The sequence below is a fragment of the Ctenopharyngodon idella genome, chromosome 12 (assembly GCF_019924925.1).
Source record: "Ctenopharyngodon idella isolate HZGC_01 chromosome 12, HZGC01, whole genome shotgun sequence".
Classification (NCBI taxonomy): domain Eukaryota; kingdom Metazoa; phylum Chordata; class Actinopteri; order Cypriniformes; family Xenocyprididae; genus Ctenopharyngodon; species Ctenopharyngodon idella.
This window is the reverse complement of record NC_067231.1, coordinates 14,985,552-15,013,205: the sequence shown is the minus strand read 5'-3', so window position 1 is coordinate 15,013,205 and position 27,654 is coordinate 14,985,552. Positions and strand designations below refer to the sequence as shown.

Genomic DNA, 27,654 nt, shown 5'->3' with positions numbered 1-27,654 from the left:
TAATAATAAGAATAAAATTAAGTTCACAGTTCTCTGATGTCTATTTCTATTTACATTTTTATGATATAATTACTATCTTTTAATTAAACTCACTGCAGTTCCGTCTGGGAAACAATGATGTAATGTAATATTTAATGCACTTCATGTTGTTGATAACAAATATTGCAATATATTTTCTTTCTCTTTGTATTTTTATATCAATATGGTACAAGATTACCCTTTTTTAAATTCAAATTCAGTTTGATAAATGTTGAGTTAGGTCAAGAGTAATCTAAAAGTAATCAAAAAGTAATCAGATTACATTACTTTAAATGTAATGTATAATGTTACTAACTACCATATCCTAAAGCTATATATGTCTTTTTTAGAACTGGACGACCCCTGTTGTCCTTATATGGAAAAGGAGTGGGTGAGTAAATGATGACAGAATGTTCATTTTGGGGTGAACTATCCCTTTAATGTCTGTTCTATATAAAACACATTTTCCCATGGTATTGAGGTCTGTCATGCCTGATCGAACCCTGTTGATTCCATCACTTTAGCTGCCACTCCTCAGAATATCTCTGCGCCTGTTCAGATATTCCTGAAAGTATTAGCACCAGTGATATTTAATCCATTACAAGAATGTGTCAACCTCTTTTTATAATGAAATGTTCAAATATGGATTACAGCAACAGTCATTTCATTGTGTTTTGTGGAGAGAATGCGAAATGAAATTTTGACAGAAGAAGCAGAGTAAAGAAAAAACAAGGAACAGAGGCTATGACATGCCCTTGTCTGACCATCATGTCTATGAGGACAAATTAAATTTGAGGCTTAAATTGGGCAACTGGTGACAGGAGTGGGTGTAACACCTAAGGGACACAGTTCAGACCTTCCACGGTGCACTTCCCAGTCATATTCCATTTCTTAACTGCAATATTCATGAATGAACATAGTGAGCAGATGATCTGTGACAGGTTAAAAGACTGTGGAGATGTTTGGGGACCTCGCTGTGTTTCTCACTGCTTCTATCCGCTTGATTGCCACACACATCTCTTGACAACATAAGACGCTGCCTCTCATTCACATCCATCTGTAGACAATCCCTCAAACTGATTACCATATCTATTTCCGTAAGTAGATCACAGTGACTATTCAAATGCTCAGTTCCTTGGGGGCAGCTGCAGAAGTTTCTGTGGCTTTTTGTTATTTGCTCTCCTGACCTCTGGATCAGAACTGATCTGAAGCACCATGGGGCCAAACATGCTCAAGGGCCCCAAACTTCACAACAACCTCTATAAACACACAATCCCATCTGTAAACTGCATGTCAGAGTTAATTAAAAACCTTTTCATAAACTGAAACACACAATAAATGAATAAAAAGTAAATGAAATCAACAAAAATAAATAGTTGTTTTAGTAGACGTTGAGCACTCATCATAATGCCGAAACTGTCTGACCTGTGAGTCTGTGTGGGAGAAGACATCCCACATGCAGATGGCGATATGGCGCATGATGGCAGTAAGGTTACTGATACCGATTTAAAAATGGATGCAAATGAAACCACAGTGACTGGCAGGGAGTAGTATAGCACTCTTGATTCATTTATAAACATCTAACTTTTACTTTTCTAGGTGCACATGATCATGAAACAACAATAAAGTTCAGAGGCCCCTGTGCTGTTCCTGGGACTTTTAAATTGCACTAATTTGAACATGCACATGCAACCTGATTTAATTAGTATTTGTATGTATTCAAAGGCGTTTATGTCATATCGGTAACACACATATTGGATATACGTTGAAAAGTACTGTATAAAACGAACAAACTTACTAAAACATTGCTTTAGAAACAAAATGTTTACAAATCATTTTCTATTTATATTTTTAATATATAAGTACAGAATTACATATTACTATTATATATATACACACTATATTGCCAAAAGTTTTGGGACACCTGCCTTTACATGCACATTAACTTTAATGACATCTCATTCTTAATCCGCAGGGTTTAATATGGAGTTGGCCCACCCTTTACAGCAATAACAGCCTCAACTCTTCTGGGAAGATTCAGATTCAGACTCGTCCATCGGATTGCCAGACAGAGAAGCGTGATTCGTCACTCCAGAGAACACGTCTCCACCTCTCTAGAGTCCAGTGGCGGCGTGCTTTACACCACTGCATCCGACGCTTTGCATTGCACTTGGTGATGTAAGGGTTGGATGCAGCTGCTCGGCCATGGAAACCCATTCCATGAAGCTCTCTACGCACTGTTCTTGAGCTAATCTGAAGGCCACACGAAGTTTGGAGGTCTGTAGCTATTGTCTCTGCAGAAAGTTGGCGACTTCTGTGCACTGTGCCCCTCAGCATGCGCTGACCCCGCTCTGTGATTTTACATGGCCTACCACTTCGTGGCTGAGTTGCTGTTGTTCCCAATTGCTTCCACTTTGTTATGATACCACTAACAGTTGACTGTGGAATATTTAGTCAGGCATGAAAACGGGTCAGGGGTGAAAAAGGTAAGAAGGATACCACCCCTGTAGGGGGGTCCGAGGGCATGGTCCCCCGGAAGAAAAATTTAAATATTCCATATCTTAAAGCATCAATCTGATGCATTTTGAGATGCTTTTTTGGCCAACCTGGGGAGAGCTGGAGAAACTTAACTTCAGCCATGAGTCAAAAATTATTATGGCCTCCTTACTAAGTATTATGAAGGGGGATCGAGCGGGAATCTTTATTGGTGTCGATTTTCAGTCTCTTTTTAATGATAGGCTTTACGCATCTGTCAATCATCCCCACTTGCTATTTGGGGGAAGGACCTAGCGCTATGATTGGTCGAACTCTTCTTCTTTTGCTGTTGCTTGATTTGAGGACTGCGCGTGCACAGAGGCGTCACCAGGTTTTTGCGTAGTTTAGAGTGACAAATCGTACCAGCGTACTTTGAAGTCAAAATGCGTATCCGCTACGCAAATTGCGTATAGGTTGGCAGGTCTGCTTATTGATAGAACGGTGGACCACTTTACCTTCTGCCTTGTCAGTCCCCTCACCTCAAAATCTCCTCAAAAACGGTAGCGTTAGCTAATAATTTTCCACCGGAGCTTTAGCTAGCTGGCTAACGTTGCGTTCTCTCCTGCTGTGTTCAATGACTCAATTCATCAAGCTGTAGCTAACGTTAGCTAAGTCTATGTCAACAAAGCTCCTGGGTAACTTAACTTAGATATACCAGAAAATATAAAAATTATTGAAACCATCACTCACCAAATTCAGTCAGGTAAATCGGCGAGACCAGGCGTGCTTTCAGCTTCTGATGGTGGTCTGCACTGGTGATGCAAGGCCCTTTGCGTTAATATTTCCATGCACTCGCGCTCCCTTCTGGCACGCGCACCTGTTCGCAATTCACTGAATCGCAGTTCGCAGTTCACTGAATCTCGCGCTCCCTTCTGGCACCCGCACCTGTTCGCAGTTCACTGAATATGAATACCTACACGATTCACGTAGGTCACCTATTTTGGTTTCAAAACGGCGAATTTCGCCAAAAGGTGAGGGATTTTCATGTATGTTTAGTAGTGAGGAAATTTCACGAATGGACTTATTGCACAGGTGGCAACCTATCACGGTACCACGTTTGAATTCACTGAGCTCCTGAGAGCGACCCGTTCTTTCACAAATGTTTGTAGAAGCAGTCTGCATGCCTAGGTGCTTGATTTTATACACCTGTGGACATGGAAGTGATTGGAACACCTGAATTCAATGATTTGGAGGGGTGTCCCAATACTTTTGGCAATATAATGTATATATATATATATACACCATTTTATGAAAAAAGTCATGATATTGAACATTATTATTATTATTTTATTAATTCAACATTAAATTATTTTAGTTCCTGCCAAGGCAATATTTCTCATTTTCATTTCATTTAATACTAATAGAGATCATTTTTGGTATTTGAAATAGTTTTAGTTAACAATAGCAAAACTGCTAATTTATTAAATATAAAATTAACCTATTAATTTCACAACTTCAATATTCTATGAACATAAAAAGAATTCATGTTCATCTCTAAAGTTCATACATAATGCTTACATTTTAGATGCTGCCAATACCTGTCCGTGTCTATGCAAACATAAGCTATACAATGTTTTTTTTAATCACTTTGGTACTATTTTCACAAGATGTACATTTTCAAAACTCTTAGTACAAAAATCCAAAAAGTTGTGTAGTTATGAAATCACCATGAGGTTTTGTGCAAGGAGAGAGTTTGCTGCCAATACAGTAAATGTTCTCACTGTAGTGAATCTATAAAATCTATATACAGTAAATCTATACTGTAGTCGACCTTTATAAGGGTGAGTTATAGTAATGTGGCAGTCTCTATACCATAGTAATGCCTCTGTTTACAGTATCACATGGCACACTGTAATGTGAAATGCTGTATTTGATGTCATCTGTCTCTCTTCTTCTGATGCACCTCTGATCAATCTGTTATACAGTCATTGACTGTTTCCTTGTTTTCCCTTGGAATCCCAAGTCTGCCTAAACTAAAAATAAATAAATACATAAAGAAATATACAAAGAAATGTAAAAAAGCAAAAATAAATATATAAATAAATATATATAGAAAAGCAAAAAAACAAAAATAAATAATTAATTATACATTTATTTCCTTATTTATTTTTTTCCACATTTATTTTTTCGTTTATTTATTTATACATTTATTCATTTCGATTTTTATTTATTTCCACATTTATTTGTTTATTTATTTATGTATTTATTTCCATATTTGTTTATTTCTACATTTCTTTATTTTTACATTTATGTATTTTTACATTTCTTTGTCCGTAGTGAAATGAGGAGGGCGTGGTATACCTCAGACATAGCAATCGAGCTCAGAGTAGGCGAGAGCGAAGCATTGAGGCCACTCTGACATGAAATACAAGATTGATACTGGGATGAATGATTTGGATATGGCCAAAATCTTATATCACGGGTCAGGCCCGGATTAACACAGTATAGTGCCCTAGGGTGGCCACATTTGAAGTCCCCCCCACCCCCTACCCCCTCATACAATTTATATGCTAGTGCAACATGAACATATCATACTAAATATCTTTATTTCCATCATAAAAGGCATGTATGAGGACTACATGCAAAACCATGTTTAAAAAAACATACCAAATAAGCAAGCCCAAGAAAGACTGTTGTAAGCAACCATAACAGCTGAATTCAGCACCACAGCAGCAAAACACACACACTGAACTTTACAACCATCTAAGCAACCATCTAAAAGAGAAAACCGTTCCACAAATTTCAAATCGCCAACAGTGTCACATTTTTGCCCAGAAATAATGGTAAATAAGCCTTACCTTTAGCAGAAAATCTTTTTTCTAGACTTTGTGCATGCAAAATCGTTAATTAATGCTGCCTTCATGTGCTATCGGAATTATCGTAAATATGAGCTTCCTAGGTAAAAAATGGCACATGAACATTTACATATATGTGTAATTATTTGAAGCATATTGTATGTTTTATACACAGCGAAAATTGCCTGCATTTGACTGAAATTACACTCAAAAAAATATTTCGGTCTAAATTTGAGTTTTATGTAATTGAATTACATTCAAATTTTCCATCCATTTCCATCCACTAGACTGACTTTATTTGTCATACGTCTACAGAAGTTCTCATGAGAATTAACAGAGGTTTAGATGTTGATGATTTATTGAATTCATTTGAAGTTACCATCTTTGAGGTCAGTGTTGGCTTTAATTGGGCTCTTGACTTTATTGCATCAGTTGTTCTCTGACTGCTGTAGCTGAGTGTTTATAAAACATTTGTTATGGCCAAACTCAAAAACCAAACTCACTAAACATCATACTAATAAAGTATACTATTTACAAAAAAATCAGATGAGCCCTGAATATGATCTCAACATTTTTTAAAATCACTGTCTTAATACATTAAGCCACATTAAGCGTTTTCTTATAGCGGTTTTCTATGGGAGGAAAAGGCTTAATGTGTTATTAAATGGGTTGAGATTATATTCAGGGCTCATCTGATTTTTTGTAAATAGTATACTTTATTAGTATGACGTTTAGTGAGTTTGGTTTTTTAAAATCACTGCCTTAGTACATTAAGCCATGTTAGGCGTTTTTCACGTTAAGTGTTTTAGAATGTCCCCACGAGGGGAGACGCGACGCAGCAAAATGTTCTACTGTAACCGATGCCTCGTTCTATTTTGGATCTTTGAAATATGCGTAGTATTTTAAGCGTTTGTCACATGTTGTGCATGTAAAAGTAGGAAATATGAATGTGAAGCGAATTTGTCACTGTGGCCTCAACGCTTTGACTCTTGCCTACTCTGAGCTCGATTGCTATGTCTGAGGTATACCATGCCCTCCTCATTACCCTACGGACAAAGAAATGTAAAAATACATAAATGTAAAAATAAAGAAATGTAGAAATAAAGAAATGTAGAAATGAACAAATATGGAAAAAATACATAAATAAATAAACAAATAAATGTGGAAATAAATAAAAATCGAAATGAATAAATGTATAAAATAAAAGAAAAAATAAATGTGGAATTTTTTTTTTTACATAAATAAGGAAATAAATGTATAAATAATTATTTATTTTTGCTTTTCTATGTATAATTATTTATATATTTATTTATTTTTAATTTTGGCAGACTTGGGATTCCATAACACTACCCCTACCCCTAAACCTACCCATCACAAAAACCACCGTTTAGTATGTTTTTTTTAAGCCATTAGGTTTACGAGGACACTTTACGTTGTAATTCCCATGTAATTATACACATTTGTGTCCTCATAAACCATATATACAAGAACACACACACACACACACACACACACACACACACACATACCCGTTTGTCGGGCTAGAGGGACAATTTTTGAATTTTTTCACAAATCAGACTAGGCACAGGGCTGTGGGGACACCAGGTTCCAGTGGTGCTAGAGCTACAAAAAACATATCAAAAATCATGAAAAAAATCAGCGAACCTATACACAACTTAAAATTAAAAGATTTTCTTTGCACAACTGAGATATAAAAAAGGGCTATTTTTCAGACTTTCTAGTGGTTTGTAAAGACTTTTCTGTAACACAGTCTATAAGGACAGTGTGGTGTACAAGGTCAGTGATGTCATCATACATATACACTAAGTATAACCTGCTTTGAAAGGACACAAGGTCTGGAAGGCCAGTTCACCATACACACACACCGAGCGTAACCTGCTTTGAAAGGACACAAGGTCTGGAAGGCCAGTTCACCATACACACACACCGAGCGTAACCTGCTTTGAAAGGACACAAGGTCTGGAAGGCCAGTTCACCATACACACACACCGAGTATAACCTGCTTTGAAAGGACACATGGATTATAAGACCAAAGTGACTGAGGCACACCATTATAACAATATGGATTATATTAAGAGTTCATTTTTGTTTTCTCTGTTGACTTCTGTTGTGCATTACAATTTGGCACATAAGTTGTAAATAACTCATCACATCGGGACATACTTTGCAGATAAGAGCATATCCACTAAGCATGGATAAGAGCAGGAAGAGCAGCAATAACCCCCCCTAAGGGTAAACAGAACAGAACCAACATAATGTATTGCAGATATCATTAATGTTGGTATTAAATGTACAAAATAATTCAGGAATTTAGTCTGATTCAAGGGGAATTAGAATACCAAATCCTGACTGGACAAGAGGAGGAGCTGGGGATGGAGGAGGGTAAATGAGTACTGGAGAACGCGATAGCAGCTGATAATACTGAGGAGCTATATTATATATGTATGCTGTGATAGACGTCGTATTCCTATAGGTAGATGTGATCAGCTGACAGTCAGCTGATGCAAACTTGACTAAAGTTACCTGCCAGAATTGACGCTATACGCTTGATTTATGCTTGCTATTTTGTTGTTTTGTGGAGATTGCGAATAGGATCACAACTTGCTGAGGTCTCATAGTATATTTAGCTCATTAGTTGATTTCATTATGTTTGCCTACTAAACTTAACTCATCTGCATTTAAGCTAAAAATGTTGAAATAAATAATCTAGGTCATTATTAACACACAACACAACATTTGTTGAATCACTGAACTATATTTGATTGTCACCTCAAGAATCAATTCCTTAACAAAGGACAGCATTGAAAAAATTAAGGAAAATAAAAGTGAATCCTGACAATAAAAGGCCCAGGCTAACCACATAGCAAAACAAACAAAACAAAAAACACTGCCTGTGAGCAAAATAAATTAAAGTTACCTAAACCATTTCTGAACAAGGTAAAGGCTCAGGCTGTCCAAAAGTGCATTTAGTGTTTAGCATTTGACTGCCTTTTAAAGGCCAAGCCTCTATTGCGTACAAAATCTCTAATGTTTTGAATGGATCTTGTCTCCAAGATAGGTTGTTCCTTTTCCTTGCACTTCAGGCACTGCTCATTGGTGACAGTGACACCATTTTCAATAAAAGGCCTCATATGTTTCATCACAGCTTGTATCTCCTCCTCAGACCATGGTCTCTTCACACACCGCCTTGATGAAACACGGAAACCTAAACAATTTAAAGATCAGAAGATTAAAAAAAGATAAAAGATCCTGCGAGATGTACAAACCCGATTCCAAAAAAGTTGGGACACTGTACAAATTGTGAATAAAAAAAGGAATGCAATAATTTACAAATCTCATAAACTTATGTTATCTATATTCTATTGTGAATAAAATATATCAAATGTTGAAAGTGAGACATTTTGAAATGTCATGCCAAATATTGGCTCATTTTGGATTTCATGAGAGCTACACATTCCAAAAAAGTTGGGACAGGTAGCAATAAGAGGCCGGAAAAGTTAAATGTACATATAAGGAACAGCTGGAGGACCAATTTGCAACTTATTAGGTCAGTTGGCAACATGATTGGGTATAAAAAGAGCCTCTCAGAGTGGCAGTGTCTCTCAGAAGTCAAGATGGGCAGAGGATCACCAATTCCCCCAATGCTGCAGCGAAAAATAGTGGAGCAATATCAGAAAGGAGTTTCTCAGAGAAAAATTGCAAAGAGTTTGAAGTTATCATCATCTACAGTGCATAATATCATCCAAAGATTCAGAGAATCTGGAACAATCTCTGTGCGTAAGGGTCAAGGCCGGAAAACCATACTGGATGCCCGTGATCTTCGGGCCCTTAGACGGCACTGTATCACATACAGGAATGCTACTGTAATGGAAATCACAATATGGGCTCAGGAATACTGCCAGAAAACATTGTCGGTGAACACAATCCACCGTGCCATTCGCCGTTGCCGGCTAAAACTCTATTAGGTCAAAAAAGAAGCCAAATCTAAACATGATCCAGAAGGGCAGGCGTTTTCTCTGGGCCAAGGCTCATTTAAAATGGACTGTGGCAAAGTGGAAAACTGTTCTGTGGTCAGACGAATCAAAATTTGAAGTTCTTTTTGGAAAACTGGGACGCCATGTCATCCGGACTAAAGAGGACAAGGACAACCCAAGTTGTTATCAGCGCTCAGTTCAGAAGCCTGCATCTCTGATGGTATGGGGTTGCATGAGTGCGTGTGGCATAGGCAGCTTACACATCTGGAAAGGCACCATCAATGCTGAAAGGTATATCCAAGTTCTAGAACAACATATGCTCCCATCCAGATGTCGTCTCTTTCAGGGAAGACCTTGCATTTTCCAACATGACAATGCCAGACCACATACTGCATCAATTACAACATCATGGCTGCGTAGAAGAAGGATCCGGGTACTGAAATGGCCAGCCTGCAGTCCAGATCTTTCACCCATAGAAAACATTTGGCACATCATAAAGAGGAAGATGCGACAAAGAAGACCTAAGACAGTTGAGCAACTAGAAGCCTGTATTAGACAAGAATGGGACAACATTCCTATTCCTAAACTTGAGCAACTTGTCTCCTCAGTCCCCAGACGTTTGCAGACTGTTATAAAAAGAAGAGGGGATGCCACACAGTGGTAAACATGGCCTTGTCCCAACTTTTTTGAGATGTGTTGATGCCACGAAATTTAAAATCAACTTATTTTTCCCTTAAAATGATACATTTTCTCAGTTTAAACATTTGATATGTCATCTATGTTGTATTCTGAATAAAATATTGAAATTTGAAACTTCCACATCATTGCATTCCTTTTTTATTCACAATTTGTACAGTGTCCCAACTTTTTTTTTTGCCGTTCAAAATTGCCAAACAAGCCGGAACTTGTGTAGACAAAATGTGTGTGAAAATAAACTGACTTTAGATCTGCTAAAAATCAAGTTTGATTGTTTTCATTAACATGACATTTCATTACACTGCTTGTTAAAAACAAAATACATCCAGCTTTATATGCTTTATATGTCTAACCAAACATAATGTAAGTGTTGAATGCACATTAGCAAGTGTGCCTAGTGATGGACATGGCACCGTATTTAAATGATACCTTGAGTAACTGAGTCAGGGAGATGAGGTGAACCAGAAGTTACACAGGCAGTGTTCCCCTGGTCATCTAAAAAAAAAAAAATATATATATATATTACACAGTATAAATGTATGGGCTTAAAGAGCCTGTCTGCCTACCAATCAAACACTTTGGGCATGGAGGGGATACATGAAAAACTGCAGACAGCCAATTCTATTATAATAACTATACTCATGGCAAAGTTGTTGAACCGGATGAAGTCAGGAGAGCGTGAATGTGCAACAATACCTTGAGTGATAATTTTACTAGGAAATGATGTAGATTTTACACAGGCCAAGTCTTCCTTGTTTTAAAATGATCATGCAAACTACTGAACACATCAAAATACTAGCCACAAAGCATATGCGTCACAATTAGGGATGGAACGATTACCGGTTTTACGATAAACCACGGTAAAAGGTACTGAACGTTAGTAATATCGTTTAAAATTTAATTTAATTTGATTATCACGATTTTGAAAACTTGCAGTAAATCCTATCCAGCCAGCATCAGTCTGATGCAGATGCAGCGCGCAACGTTGTTTTTTGAATGAGAAGAAATGGCAGAAGGCAGTGACAGCGCCAGGAGATTTCAGCCTTCTAAAAGGACTAAATCTGAGGTGTGGTCATATTTTGGCTTTTACAAAAGTCCTGAGGGAAACTTAATAGAGTATGATCATCCTGTCTGCAGAACATGCAAGAAGAAAGTCGCTGCTATAATGGTAAACACTTCAAATCTGCAAACACAGGGCGAGTGGACTTTGACCTCAATACTAAAACTACATCTGAGAAATAATAATGTGAAGCTTCCACGAAGAAAAGTTCGCAGTAAATGGCTTTGAGCCAAAGACGAACTAACAAGTTCAGACAAGACTAGGGTGACATTTAAGGGATAATAATGTATATTCATTGTGCACTTATTACACAGATTTTCTTTACCACATAAATAATTACAAGGACATACTGAATTGAGATTAATGTTTTATATCTAACCTGCTTATAAATCCATTTTGTACAGTGTACAAAACAATCGTCCAGACAAGATGATCACAACAAGTTATAGTAATAATTGTAGTATTATTAGTAAAGTCTGATTTTCATTTCAATACAATCAAAAACAGAGACGCAAGTGGCATTAATGAAACGAGAGAGGGTGTCCGTTGTGATACGTGGATGTGCGCTGTTATAATGCATTATTGCGCTACTGACGATGGTTATCATAAGGAAGGAAATGCCACAGAATAGAATCTTGCTTAAAGTGCATAGAGCTGCTTGATTTATTTGTCGTTTGTTTATTTTGAAATATAAAAGTTGTTGAAATGTTTTCAGTGTGTGCATCTGTTCTTTTTGAACACTTTCATCTTATTTTAACAAAACCATAATAATATTGATAATCGTGATAACTTGGGTCACTATAATCATGATATGAAATTTTCATACCGTTCCATCCCTAGTCACAATGAAGAGAGATGACACAAAGTTAAGCTTCTAACAAAGTTTCTAACCATTGTACTACTGGAAAATTCCTGACTAAAACATTTTTAATACACTCTAATGAACCCACAGATCCCAGCTCATTACATGAGATATGTTGGGCAAACTTCGGGTCCATCATTGAGATCATACCTTGAGCTGCAGACTCAGAGAGGTGAGGCGATCCAAAAGTCACAGAAGCCAACATTTCTTCATTGTCTAAAAACAAAAGACAAAAAAAAAAAAAAAAACCCAATGGTATCGACTACACAGCAAAGAGGGTAGGCAATAAAAAGTTCATACATGTTTGAAATAACAGTAGGCTGTTATCTAAATGTATAAAAAAAAGCCTATTTTAAATATTTCACCAATGCAATTGAAAAATTCGCAACAGAATACAACAATTTCAGTAGCCTTGGGAGCCAATTTTAACAGTACCTTGCAATGTGGAAACATTAGGGAGTTGCTGTGATCCGGTATCCATATCGTCTATGTCATCTATTAAATTACATTGTAAAAATGTTATCAAATGTTATTACACCAACCATATACACATACACCAAGTAGATTTAACAACATGTAAATGATTCATACCACCAATTTCGTCCAGAGATTTTCCTTGAATATCCTTCACACTTCCCTTCTCCACAGCCATAAGCAGCTTTGAGATCTTAGCTAGCTGAATTGTTGATTGGGGCAGTCGATAGTACTCTCTATGCACCCTAATATCATGACCGAGAAAATCGGCCAGCTGGTCCAGTTCATTATCTTTCAAGTTCATGACTTGGCTTATTGTGGCGATCTGTTTGCGAAGGTTAGTTGATCTGAGGTTTTGAGGATCTTCGGCTCCACAAGCATCTGCAAATTGACCGAACTGCCCTCTGTAGTGACCATCACTACAAGGAATAGCGAAGAGGTAATTGTTGTTTTCAGTTACTCCACACTCTTTCCTCTTACTAATGAGGAGTGACAGGTTAGCAGTCATATCAGGAGTCAGGATCACAGCAACCTTTCGTCCTTTTTTTCCCCTCAGTTCCACTCTGGCAAATTGTTTGCAAAGTCTCTTCTCAACTTCTGTAAGCCCAGTGCTTATGTCATCGTTTAGTTGGGACATGTCACAATCTTCAAAATTTTTTTACAGTCATCCGTGCCACTTCACCTTCCCTCCTCCTATTAAACAAAATGACTTGACAGAGGGTCACCTTTGCTAGTGCTGCATAAGTGCCTGCTGTTGGGTTATTGGCTAGTTTCTCCTTAGTCAATTCCACTTGCTGACCAAGATATAACTGTAGCTTCTGAACGTCTTTGGCCAGTGGAAGCCTGGTGCTCTTGTTGTATTTTGCCTCACTCAGGTTTGATAAGGCAGAATGGGAAACTAATTCAGACCACTTTGTTTCATGAAGTGTATGAAACCTCCTGATGGAATCAATCACCTCTTGGTCCTCTTCCATGAGAGCACGACACATGATGAGGTCACTTATCTTTCTGAGAGAATGCCCAATTTTCAGGGCCAAACTTGGGGCTTTGAATGTGTTGTTTTTGTTATCAAAACCTGAAACTCTCTTGACAGCACTAGTAAGAATAAAGAAGTTGCCTGGTTTTATTGCCTCTTCCATGTTATGGATTCTTGTTGTGTGGCGCAAAGTCACAAGTAATCTCCCAAGTTCCCTTACTTTCTGTCTTATATACTCATGCTTTGATCTGTCACTTCCATGCTTATTAAAGAGGGACTGGGAAAACTGCATGAGATAATGATCATTCCTTATAGCAGTGGACACGTCATCCTTGTGCATTTTGCCCAGCACTGACCAAAGTTCACTTGAAATTGGCTGGGACATTGTGGATTGAGCAGATGCTATACCAAAGACTCTCTCTCTCAACTCAGGTCCCTCTTCAACATTATTCTCTGGTCTAAGAGCACATCTTTTCATATGTCGAGAAAGCTCTTTTCTGGATAACATACCTTTACAGTACAAGCAGTAATCATACGTCTCAGGGCTGCTGCTCTGTTTGGAACTCCTTTTCACTTTAAGACATCCTGATCCTGTGATTTTAACAACCGAGTTGTGCTTGAAGTTGCCAAGGTTTCGGAATTTCTCAAGAAGAACCTTTCGGTCTTTTGATGATTTGGGAAACTGGAGTGCCTGTGCGATTTCAGCATTTTCATTTACATGCCTCTCGAGATGACGTGCAAATTTTGTTTGAGGTTTTCCACATACAAAACAATAATTGACGTGGCTTTTAAGGAATTTTGCTGATTTGGTTGGGGATTTACTTTGACCAAGAATATCCACAGTATCCTTTTCGTTACTCGCATCTTTTGTTTTCTGCTGGTATGACTCTGAGCTATCTGGTTCTGGTTCGGGGTCACTTTGGTCACTTTGGAGATCAGAAGTAGTTTCTAGATCCATCAGGATATTCTTACAGTTGTCCTGTATATCTATGGTCTGTTCTTGTTCAGCAAAAGTAACACCTAAATCAGGCATATTAGTGGTATGGGACTTTTTGGATGGTTCAGGCAACTCAACACTCAACTCTGTCCCTGAGCTTACCGATACAGACTCTGGGATGTACTCGTCATCAGATGAGACATCATCCTGTAAAGTACATTAAATTAACTAATTAATTAATGAATTTAATTAATTAAATACAGCATACAGAAATACACATGGGAAGGATGGATGTCAAAAACAAACTGCTAAGAGCCATCACATTGATATTAAGCATATTATACTTCAATGTACACTTACATCTGATATATCCCAGTCTTCTGAGGATTTCTGGAGGCAGATTTTATGCCACACACCACAGCATTCTTCACAGACAAAATTAAGCAAACCACAGCGTTAGACAACAATTGATCAGTTTCCCATGCTGACCAATTACATACTCATTTTCTTATTAAATGCAAACACAGCTTCACACTTATGAAACATACAAAATCAAGAAATGCAACGGTTCAGTACAAATGCACAGTTTGAGTGATGGCTAACATTTTCCATTTAGACTGGTTTCAACCATTAAGGTAGAATTCACTGGAGTGGCAGAGCATTTACATTACCCATTCAAAGTCAAAGTTAAAAAAAAAATAATTATGTAGTGATCCCACACATCACACATTAAATTCACTAACGCCACTAAACATAAGCATAAAGTGAACTGAAAACTAAAGCATAAAGTGAGTTCAAAATGAAAAGCAGGATTTTTTGAAAAATGACTGTTCAAATGGTGCATTCTGATGGGATTTCCAGACAGATACAAACAGATTTAAACTTACAAATATGATATATGGCATCGTCTTAATCAAGAAATTTGAGATTCTGATTATAAAACATTGTTATTGTAAAAACAGACAAATTAGTAGCCTGACCTGACCAAACACATTCTTTTTTTAATGTGTAATATGCAAGGTGTGAGGCCATATAGGCTATGTTTCAGAATGCATCCTTGGCCCAAAGACTTCTGGCAGAATGGTCTAATGTGGAACAAATGCTGAAATGTTTATCCTACATTAATTAATAAGGCTTGTGAGAATAAAAGGAATTCTTCCAAAAAGTAATTGGAAAGGTGTGGAGACACCTACAAGCATTTGGATTGCCAATTGCTTGGTGGATCTATTGAATTAGGTCTGAATTTATTAGGCCTAAAGTTTTTGTTCATCATGACCTTTTATATACAGTATATTTATCATCTCAATTAGCCAAACTAAATTCGAAGTCCACTCGAAAAGCCCACTCGATCTATTATCAACTCAGATGAATAAAGATGACCCAGTGACTTATTGGAAGGCACAAAGTTAGAAAAAGTTAGAAAAAAAAAAACACATGGAAATGCTTATTGGACAGATACTTTGAGTACGTAGACATTCTAAGAAATTTGCAAGTTTGATGCAATGTTTGCTCGAAGGGTTTAACATCATCTTCTAAGTTTGTGAGCATATGCGTGATTACAGAATGACTTCAGCAATGACCTGAGCACACCACGGACTTGAGGGCATTTTACTTGTGTTGATACTAACTTAGACATAATGAAATGTTTGTGCGTTATGCTTTTCAGCCAAGCTAATCTTTAAAAATGCTGATGAAGCAGCACAAACATTACGTACACACGTAGCGGATCAAACCAAGAACTGCGGTTTTTGCATTGGTGTCGCAAATATGAGCTTGTTGAAATTCGTCTATACAACAGTTCAAACAGTGGCGTTTCGCTTATTGTGCAATTGGGTTAACATTGCAAGTGAATAAAGTCCATGAAAGACGCATTTAGCTGAGCTGCAGCGAACCGAATGAAAGAGAGAAACATTTGCGAGGATTTAAGGTTGTAGCCTAACATCGCTTCACGTCAATGGCCAATTTTGATTCCAAAATGGTAAATTTTGCCAAAAGTTTAGTTTGCAGTATGCTCTCTGTTCTCTGCCATATGCCTCAGCTTGCAAACTCACTTGCGTGGTATGTCATAGTATCTGCCACTACAGTGTTTTCCACCGCAATGGTTTGAACTGATAAAACATTCAAGCAACATGTTTTTATGCTTTATAGGTGTGAGTCTGGAACTGACTCATGGCATGAAATTAAACTACTTATGGTATACTAAGAAATGCATTAATTAAAAGAAGATGAATAACACACTTACGTTTGCATCTTACACCGTGCCATCTGATAGATGTCAAAGGTGAATGGCATATCCAGCATTTATCAATTCTCACTGATTCAAAAACCAGCTTATGGATTGTACACTGTGGGGAAAAAAAAAAAAAAAAAAAAAAAAAAAATAATAATAATAATAATAATAATAATAATAATAATTCAAAACTTGAAATAAAACACCTTTACACACAAATTATATCATGAATTAAAAAAAAAAAAAAAAACATTTGGATGTTTTACTTTCACACAACCTTTTCTACAAATCCTTCAGGAGAGATGAAAAGGGGGAAAGAAGTTACTTTTGAGATATAATGGCGACGCATATCTATTCAGTTCCTGTGACTTATGTTAAGCTTGGCTAACTGTTTGGGCGTCACTCATCACACACACAAGAGAAAGATATGCTTCTACTTGGAACTCTTGGGATGATGGCAAAGACAATTCCTCTAAATAATGAAGTAAACCTTCATCTGGCATTTAAAAAACACAACACATCTAGTTTCTGAACCTGTGTCCAAAGCCAAATTTAGATTTACCCTGCTTAACTTCTAATATCTGTTACCCGAATCTATTTAAGTAAAGCAAAAGTAAAAACAATTCTAAAGAAACTAAAGTAAAGATCTGTGTACGTGTGTGTGTGTAACACAGACAAACTCAAGGTATGCAAGGACACTGTCCTTTGGACTTGTAATGACATCCATGCTCAAACCTTGAGTCTTCCACTGTTGAACTCCCAGTGGCACACTCAGAAAAACACCAGTGTTGGGGGGACACCGTGGTTAGAAAAGACCATCCATACTGAATAGAGGCCAGTTCCACCACAGCTGCAAGATGTTTACTAAAACACTGAAAATTGTGTTCCATGGAACATCACAGTACTTCTAACCATTGGTCAATTTCAAAACAAAGGTAAATTCAAACTCACCTCACAAGCAGAGTCGTTTGGCGCGGCTCTGGATGATTGACACGCTGATCTCGATTCGGTCTCTGTACAAGGGAACACAGGGAGATTCAGTGCTTGGCTTTCCTCAAGTCATAAAACCACATATAGGCATAACATACTCAACTCACATCCCTGACAGACAAAAGTCTACTCAAAATATCCATCAAGACGCAAAGTAAAACTCAAGTTAAACTAAAAACTTTAACTGACCACTGGAAAGGTCTGTTGAGAACACAGGGGGTGACACCTCCTGGTGCTGGACACCAACTTCTCCAATCCCCTCTTTCGCAGAAGAAGTGTCACATTGACCTCTGACACAATGCACCTAAAAAAAAAGAACCGCAATATGCAAAGATGAACAGGCATCAACTGGTACAGTGTCCATTTCACCTAAGAGGGACACCCTCACTCAAACCTTTCAGTTTATGACACTCAAAATGATGTAGACAGGGGAACACAATGTTAAATGATGACTATCTGTACCGACAAAGATTTTCAGACTGTACCTGCAGTATAATTGTAATTAACTGATAAATATGTCCCTTATGAAACTAAACATTCATACATCCCGTAATAAACAGCTGAATTCAAACTAACCTCATGCTCAGGGCTGTCTGGTGTGGGACTGGATGACTGACACTCTGCTCTCAATTCGGTGTCTGTTGAAGAGAACACAGGACATGAAGGCACAGTGCTTTGCAAGACCCCAGTATTTACCAGGCATTGCTTATTCAAGCAGGGACTCACCTCTGAATAAGTCTGTAGAGAAAACATTGGGTTCCAAGTCATGGGCGTGGTCACCAAGCTCTGCAACGGAGTGTTGGCCAGAAGGGATGCTTGCACTATTTTGCTGTGTATAAAAAGTTGAACAGATACAGTAAACATCTTGCAGCTGTGGTGGAACTGGCCTCTATTCAGTATGGATGGTCTTTTCTAACCACGGTGTCCCCCCAACACTGGTGTTTTTCTGAGTGTGCCACACACTGGGAGTTCAACAGTGGAAGACTCAAGGTTTGAGCATGGATGTCATTACAAGTCCAAAGGACAGTGTCCTTGCATACCTTGAGTTTGTCTGTGTCACACACAGTTCAATTTTTACTTTTTTACCTTTACTTCATACTAAATTACTTTCTTTTATTACAATTGTTTTTACATTTCTTGCTTTACTTAAATAGATAGTCCAGGATTAATAAACCCTTCCCTTGCTGTTAGGGGTGGCAGTGCTGTGGCTAGGAAGAAGGAGAATAATCGGTACAGCATTGACCGAAGTTGTAGGCTAAAGCTAACTGAACTGGGCAGGGAAATGACACTGAAATGGAGTTTCCTTCCCCTATCAGATTGTGTTACCTGCTGTTTTGCTTTTAGTCTATGGTGTAAAAAATGTTCTTGTTCTTCCTATTGACAGCACTCGGTAACCTCAAACAACAGGTCTATAGGTTGATTTACCCTGAAGTTTAGCTTTTAGTGTTACGCAAAGCCTTTGATAGGTAGAGATTCCTGTTGGCTTTTTCATTTTTATAGCAATGGCGTGCTTCAAACATCATGTAGTTCCTCCGCACCTGTAGAGAAGTTTTGTTCCAATAAAATGACAGCAGGGGTAGTGAGGAATGATTTTTCTCACATTTGAATTTGAATTAGCTCAATGCAAAAGTTTTAAGTTAGTCTTTTTTTAATCATCAATTCCAAAAGGAGCTATGATTATCATTATTTTGACATTAGAAACAATTTGCAGTGGTTTGTGGTATAAGCTCTTTTACTTGGACAATAGCATATCTATATAGTCTTTTATTGTTTACTTTTTTATTATTGTAATGAAATGTTTTCTGGTCATTATTTACCCCGTAGTTAGCAAAGTATGTTTTTTTTTTTTGTGTGTATTGGTATTTAAATAATTGAAATTTTTTTCTTGTCATCCTACATAGTTGTGAAAAATTTAGTACATGTGGCTTTAAACTCTGTCTTAGTACAACTTTATAATAAACGTATAGGTGGTATCCAAGTTCTCATCTGCAAACCGATAGGGGAAGGAAATTCCATTTCAGTGTCATTTCCCTGCCCAGTTCAGTTAGCTTTAGCCTACAACTTCGGTCAATGCTGTACCGATTATTCTCCTTCTTCCTAGCCACAGCACTGCCACCCCTAACAGCAAGGGAAGGGTTTATTAACCCTGGACTATCTATTTAAGTAAAGCAAGAAATGTAAAAACAATTGTAAGAAAACAAAGTAATTTAGTATAAAGTAAAGGTAAAAAAGTAAAAATTGAACTGTGTACGTGTGTGTGTGTAACACAGACAAACTCAAGGTATGCAAGGACACTGTCCTTTGGACTTGTAATGACATCCATGCTCAAACCTTGAGTCTTCCACTGTTGAACTCCCAGTGGCACACTCAGAAAAACACCAGTGTTGGGGGGACACCGTGGTTAGAAAAGACCATCCATACTGAATAGAGGCCAGTTCCACCACAGCTGCAAGATGTTTACTAAAACACTGAAAATTGTGTTCCATGGAACATCACAGTACTTCTAACCATTGGTCAATTTCAAAACAAAGGTAAATTCAAACTCACCTCACAAGCAGAGTCGTTTGGCGCGGCTCTGGATGATTGACACGCTGATCTCGATTCGGTCTCTGTACAAGGGAACACAGGGAGATTCAGTGCTTGGCTTTCCTCAAGTCATAAAACCACATATAGGCATAACATACTCAACTCACATCCCTGACAGACAAAATTCTACTCAAAATATCCATCAAGACACAAAATAATCATCTAAAAATGGCCTGATATTGCCACATGTTTTTTCCATGCTGCAAACCCTCAGGCATGCCATGCATTGCCAGAAGTTAACATTTACTCAAAACTTTAACTGACCACTGGTAAGGTCTGTTGAGAACACAGGGGGTGACACCTCCTGGTGCTGGACACCAACTTCTCCAATCCCCTCTTTCGCAGAAGAAGTGTCACATTGACCTCTGACACAATGCACCTTAAAAAAAAAAAAAAAAAAAAAAAAAAAAATGCAATATGCAAAGATGAACAGGCATCAACTGGTACAGTGTCCATTTCACCTAAGAGGGACACCCTCACTCAAACCTTTCAGTTTATGACACTCAAAATGATGTAGACAGGGGAACACAATGTTAAATGATGACTATCTGTACCGACAAAGATTTTCAGACTGTACCTGCAGTATAATTGTAATTAACTGATAAATATGTCCCTTATGAAACTAAACATTCATACATCCCATAATAAACAGCTGAATTCAAACTAACCTCATGCTCAGGGCTGTCTGGTGTGGGACTGGATGACTGACACTCTGCTCTCAATTCGGTGTCTGTTGAAGAGAACACAGGACATGAAGGCACAGTGCTTTGCAAGACCCCAGTATTTACCAGGCATTGCTTATTCAAGCAGGGACTCACCTCTGAATAAGTCTGTAGAGAAAACATTGGGTTCCAAGTCATGGGCGTGGTCACCAAGCTCTGCAACGGAGTGTTGGCCAGAAGGGATGCTTGCACCACTGAGCTGTGTCTAAACAAGTTAAACAGAAAAATGCACATGTGAACTTGGACATCACCTGCACAATTGTGTTATTGTACAGTTGAACTGACTAAAGTCCCATTGTTGTAAAACAATGGGACTTATTGCTTTAACAGACAGCCGTATTCAACCTCACCTCACAAGCAGAACTGCCTGATGTTATATTGCAGGACTGGACTTCTGGTCTCTCTCTGGTCTCTGTAGAATACAGGAAAGAATATGAGGAAGGCCAGGGAGGGTGGGGTTGTGCATCACTCTAGAAGCAACCACACCATCACTGGTTCACATCCTATATAGACAATACATTTATATGCCCACCATAACTAATGTAAAACATTATGTCAAACAGTCACTGACCTTCAATAGAGACTGTGGATGACATGGCTTGGTCTTGGAAACGGTCTTTAATAGACTCTTGGGCAGCAGTGCTTGTAACAGTAGGGGGAATCTACAAAACATACAGATAACCTTGCTGGCATCACCTGGGAGAGTCATGCAAGCTCAAGATTAACCTGACAAGATTGACTGAAAACCATAGTGAATACCACCAAGAAGTGACTTCTGTTTTTTGGTTATAATTGTTGGCACTAACAAGCGATAGGTATTGTGTAATCTCTGTGGCATCATGAAACTGACACAGCTTAACACACAGTAGCTTTTAAGACAGAGATGATTTCATTGTTATCAAGATGTCTAGATGTATAGGCTTTAAACCTTGACACCAATTCATAAGAAAAAAAAAAAAAAAAAAAAAAAATCAAATGACCAACCTCTTTACGCCAGGGCCATTCTTTCCCACCATAGTCATAAGTGATTTCAGTTCCTGCTGTAATTTCCTTCAGTGCAAAAAGGCAGAGATGTGGCTTCCCTTCTGTTTCGATCAACTTCATTCTGCAATTTGGTGCCTTGTGCTCATCGTTTACCAGTCGCCCAAATGACCCATCTTCAAGTGCTCCATCAATACTGCAAATTTACAAACATCATGCACTAAACAGACGTTTATAGTGACACGCTTTTGAATTGTACTTTAATTTGTAAGCAACTACACTAATGCCAACATCCAATACAAGTATAGTTGTTCGATGCATAGTTTAAAGAGCAACATGAGATCTTTACTTCAGAAATCCTGACTTCTCACTATAGAAATCTAAACATATTAGTCATTCTGAACCTACCACCATGTCTTCCGCTTCCATATGAAGTCAAACATGAAGACCGAACATTCATTGTGGTACAGTTTACGTCTATGTTCAGCTTCAGCTGCATCAATGAGCTCCCCTCTATACTCCACCACAAAGTCTCCTTGATTGAAAACAGCTAAAGTGAAGATACCACGACCTGCAGACACAACCTCATTAGAGACACAGAGGTAGAAGACTATCCACTGGATACAACTCAGCACTGCAAATAATCACATAAAATTGAATTATTCCTATAAATTGCTACTATGCAACATTGTTTTTTTTTTTTCAATTCTACATGTAGAATAATGAATACATGTCCAAGTGTAGAATACAGCAACAGACAGGCCCACTATTAACTAAAATATTATTAAAATACTATTAACAACTTTAATTTATATTGATGTTTGTACAATTAATAGTCATAGACTTAAAACCACTGGTCATAATATCAGTTCAAGAACCAGTGACGTGTAACCCCTCAGTCTAGCCTGCAGTGTGTCAAAGTCACTCACCTTTAACTGGATTAATATATTTGATTTCTAACATTGAATTCTTGTCTCTTCCTGCAAGGATGTGATTAATGGCATCCTGAAGGGGAGTAGTTCTCCGTGGCAAGACAGAATTTGCTAAGGAAATTAAGAACAAAAATGTAAACAACAACACAACTTCACTACTTTTTATCTCACTAATAGCATGGGTATTCAAACAGTTTCAATTGAGTTCTATGTTTTCATAACATTCACATAACATTTCCCCGCTGTCAGTATATCAATATATTTTAAGTTCTGTGAGGGGACATGCACAGACAAACAGATGGACACAAGGGTCTAATTTCAATACCCTAAAACATTATCTCCCGGTTTCACAGACAAGGCTTAAGCTAGTCCCAGACTAAAATGCATGTCTGAGCTGTTTTAACTGGAAGCAACTTGCACTGACATATCTTAAAATATGTCAGTGTCATTGTTTTGTCTCAAGATGCACACCAGTAATGTATTTTTCTAAGGCACGTTTATAAAAGCTACTTAAATGTCCTAATTGAACTAAGGCCTAATCCTGGCTTTGTCTAAACCCTGTCTGTAAAACCGGGCGTTAGATCTCTTAGAAATGTAATGTGCTTCACTAATACAACTATAAGAGTGCAAAACAATATAATGCAATTTAAAAAGGTAAAACTTTACAATATTTTATAAACAAATATGTGCAGCGTATACTGAAGAATGCGTCCTGTCATCCCTGTTACTCTTGTCAGTCCTGTTACTATGACGTCAATCCTGTTACTGTCATTAATTTCATAAAAAGTATAAAAATTATATTTGTAATGGCCTTCCAAGTTTTTCCATTGTAACCCTATCTATATTGTATTTTTGACAAAGGCCTTCTTTTAATATCTCTCTTGTAAACATATATATTCTTTTCTTAATTGACATGTGATCACCCTCCAAAATTTGTATGTTCTTGGTCATTTGAATGACAAACGTAAGATTAAAAAAAAAAAAAAAAAAAAAAAAAAAATCCAAAATTTGAAACAATCCCAGTGAAAAGAGGGACTAAAATACTGCTCATATATGTGAAAACTATTGCGTAGTTGTAATTAAAACTATTGTATAGTAACGCATGCGTCTATAACAGGCATGACAAAAATATCAAAACATGAGGTTTTGTAGTCATAAAATAATAATAAAAAAATACATAGCCTGAGATGGCACAATACAATTTCTTGTCCTTTTAAGCTGTCTTCATTTCATGGATATTTAAAACAAAGCGATTAAACTTATTTTTTTAATTTGCCAAAGTTGAAAAGGCCCTGATTTCGTGGAATGACCCGTTTTACTGTTAAGTTTAACTTTGTATTGTTGTTATTTGTATGTCGCTTTGGATAAAAGCGTCTGCTAAATACCATAACCATAAACATACTTCTCATTCGAACCTATTAAAACGTTTTGTAATTGATTTCTTACCTGTTCTCCACAGCGTGCATTTCCAGAACTCCCGGGAAAATGAATCAGCTGATGACAATCGAAGCTCTCTCCCATCCAGCCAATCAAAATGAGTCATGCTAATATGAGCATGCGCAGTGATGAATTAGCGTCTAATTTCGCGCGTTGTGTATAATGTCCCGCGTTTGTGTATAATTTCCCGCGCTTGTGTGTCGCTGCATGCAGGGACCACAACAACAGATAGGGGGCAGTGTCGGACACACAAATATACAACATATGTCAGGTTTTTGGTATACAAAGACTTTTGAGAAAACCACTTTTTAGGTATTAAAACATGCTGAGAAAAGGTTTTATACGGTTCATTTTTATGAGGACAGCCAACTGTCCTCCTATACCAGAGGGTCCTCATTGCTCGGTGAAATGTCTTGAAATCTGTCCTTCTATGCCTCAAAACAAACACACACACACACACACACACACACACACACTCTGTATGATTTAGAAGCTCGTTTCCTCATGGGGACCAAAAAAAAAAAAAATCCCCACAAGGTCAGAATTTAGAGTAATAGCATTATGAAAGGCAGCTACTGTGAATGAAACATTTACATAGATAAAACACTTATTTTGTGTAGTAAAAAAAGATACTTTGTGCTGAAATGTTTGAAAAAATGCACATTTGATGATCTGTTGTGATATTAGTACTAAGAGTTTTGAAAATTTACCTATTGCTTGTGAAAATTGCACCAAAGCAATTAAAAAAACAAAAAACAAACTGTAATTCGTAGTTCAGTCATGAAACTCTAACCGAGCACTGATTGGTTCCTCTACCACTGTGGCATTAGACAACACGATGTACTTCCCAATCCACGTAACCATATCCCTAGCATGTGATCACCCTGCTGTGTGATTATGAAAACTTCGGTAACACCTTATAATAACATTCAGTTATAATTCATTTATGAATTATTAGTTAATGATTAATGAATCATTTACGAAACATGAATATACATTCATAAATGATTGATAAGTGATATACTAATATTTTATGAATGTTTTATTAATTCAGTTATAAGTCATTTATAAATTATTTGTTATTTATGAACAAATAATTTACAAAACATGGCTATACATTCAGAAATGATTAATAAGTGATATGTTAAAATTTTATGAATGTTTTATTAATTCAGTTATGAGACACTTTTAAGTTATTAGTTAATGATGAATGAATGATTTACAAAACATAATATACATTCATAAATGATTAGTGGTATGCTAACAATTTACAAATGTATTGTAAGTTATCTTAAAAAAATGTTTAAATCATGAAATAAATCAAACAGATCATTAGTAGATGGTTTATAAGTTATTAGTTGATACATTATTTATCACTTATAAATCATTGAAGTATTTATGACAAAATTGTTTTAGTATCATTATCTCAATAAACAATTGTTAATCATGAACAAATGATGAACAAACCATTAGTAAATGATCACTATATGATTTATTGATGAAGTTGTAAGCTGGTCAGTGTTCAAAAGCACAAACATGCAGGTATGCTAAAGCACTATTTTTAAGAAGAGTAATTTATTTGTTTTGAAGTGACTAAACATTTATAAATGCCTTACAGTCAGGTGATTCCAGTGAATTAGATTAAATCCTTTCACTCATCAGCACAGACTTGTGTTTTGTGTGGAGTGTGTGGGATCTAGTGATAAAGTCAACCTCTGAACGGGTTTTACCTTCCACTGAAGCTCACATCAGGTGCACAGAGTTAAAGACTCCATGTGTGTCAGAGAAGACAGCTGTCTATACCCTCACCAGTCAGCACACTTTAGTACACACTACAAAGTGTTCAACACCTGTTATAGATGATGTGTAAACGCATGAATAAATCATTTACAAAGCTTTCTGCATCCCCCTATTCTAAAGTGTAAACTATTCATCTCTTATAAATGTGTTACATATCATTTGTAGACCTTTCTTTCCTGTTACAAATTATTTGTATATGTATACAAGTCATTTATAACACTTTCTGCATCCCCTATTCTAAAGTGTAAACTATTCATCACTTATAAATGTGTTACATATCATTTGCAGATCTTCTTTATAAATTATGTACAAACTGCAATTTGTAAATTTACCATTTATTTGCCATATGCAAAGGTTCTGGTATACCTTTCAGTTACAGGATATAAAAATCTATACGAATCCCTTATATGATATTTAAATTATATATTTTTATATAAAAATTATAATATTTTTATGCAAATATATTTTACTATTATATAGATATCTTTGAACCCCTAACTCACCCCTTATACCTAAACATGACCACTTTTTAGCCACTTCACAAAAATAAAAACGCAATATAGATATATTTACAGTGACTGTTATCTTAGTATATTATCAATATACTATTGTATAAAAAGAAAAATTTTAAGCTCCCTACTCCACCCTATAACCTTAAGCATAACCATTTTGACAATATACGAACAGGCAGATAAATGTACGTTAGTCATAATAATTTATTTAAAACATTATAAAAAGCAGTATAAAGAACAGACAAAACGACGCGTGTGCTACATAACCAGCGAAATGACAGCAAAACATAATTTTGTTTGAGTTACAGAATGAAATTAAAGTGTTTAATCACTGCAAACATTCCCCTTATCTGCATTTCCATCCTTTAAAGTGTCGCGCTGAATCTAACTCAACACAGCAACTCAAATTCGGCATGTCGCAAACACTCTATGGTAGTCGCAAATCACAAGTGACAGCCAATAAGGAGCGAGGTTTGACGTCACTGCCGCAAACCTGTGTCGTATTGTTAGAAGCGCCAATTTTGAAAGTTTTGAAATGGCAGATAGGTACGATTATTAATGTATAATGGTTATATTATGGAATAAGAATATTTTCCTCACACGGTGGTATCGTACGACTTCTGAAGACTTGAAATAAAATGGACAAAATAATGGACTACGTTTATTATCAGTTTATAATGCGTTTTCATGTTATGGTGAGGAGTGGTTCCATGAAAAACAAAATAAAAATGAAATGATTAATCGCTGGTTAAACGGTGGCAGAGTGTTCATTTATTTTTTTTAAAAATAATGTAAAGTTTAGGCTTGGGTAAAGTGATGGAATGAGATGGATCATGTAACAGGAAGATCTGCAAATGATATGTAACAGATTTATAAGTGATGAATAGTTTACACTTTAGAATAGGGGATGCAGAAAGTGTTATAAATGACTTGTATACATATGCAAATAGTTTGTAATAGGTAAGAAAGGTCTATAAATGATATGTAACATATTTACAAGTGATGAATAGTTTACACTTTAGAATAGGGGATGCAGAAAGTGTTATAAATGACTTGTATACATATGCAAATAGTTTGTAACAGGAAAGAAAGGTCTACAAATGATATGTAACACAT

The 27,654-nt window shown here is 36.8% G+C and overlaps 2 protein-coding genes across 2 annotated transcripts; both read right to left on the bottom strand.

Annotated features, from left to right (window-relative positions):
• Positions 1–7,726: 7,726 nt before the first annotated feature.
• LOC127523748 (uncharacterized) lies at positions 7,727–14,064 on the bottom strand. The gene is made up of 5 exons (XM_051914810.1): positions 12,553–14,064; positions 12,397–12,456; positions 12,112–12,177; positions 10,469–10,534; positions 7,727–8,574 (listed from the first exon to the last, which is right to left on the bottom strand). Exons 1-5 carry the CDS (start codon positions 13,070–13,072, stop codon positions 8,336–8,338), a joined length of 951 nt encoding a protein of 316 aa, XP_051770770.1. The 5' UTR covers positions 13,073–14,064; the 3' UTR covers positions 7,727–8,335.
• Positions 14,065–14,693: 629 nt separating this feature from the next.
• On the bottom strand, positions 14,694–22,515 carry LOC127524238 (uncharacterized). Its single transcript, XM_051915700.1, has 13 exons — positions 21,861–22,515; positions 21,448–21,538; positions 21,227–21,288; positions 20,973–21,081; positions 20,823–20,884; positions 20,419–20,533; positions 20,116–20,177; positions 18,295–18,397; positions 18,145–18,206; positions 17,758–17,872; positions 17,530–17,591; positions 16,591–16,693; positions 14,694–14,773 (listed from the first exon to the last, which is right to left on the bottom strand). The coding sequence occupies exons 1-13, from the start codon at positions 21,978–21,980 to the stop codon at positions 14,694–14,696; spliced, it is 1,146 nt and encodes a 381-aa protein (XP_051771660.1). The 5' UTR covers positions 21,981–22,515.
• Positions 22,516–27,654: the final 5,139 nt, after the last annotated feature.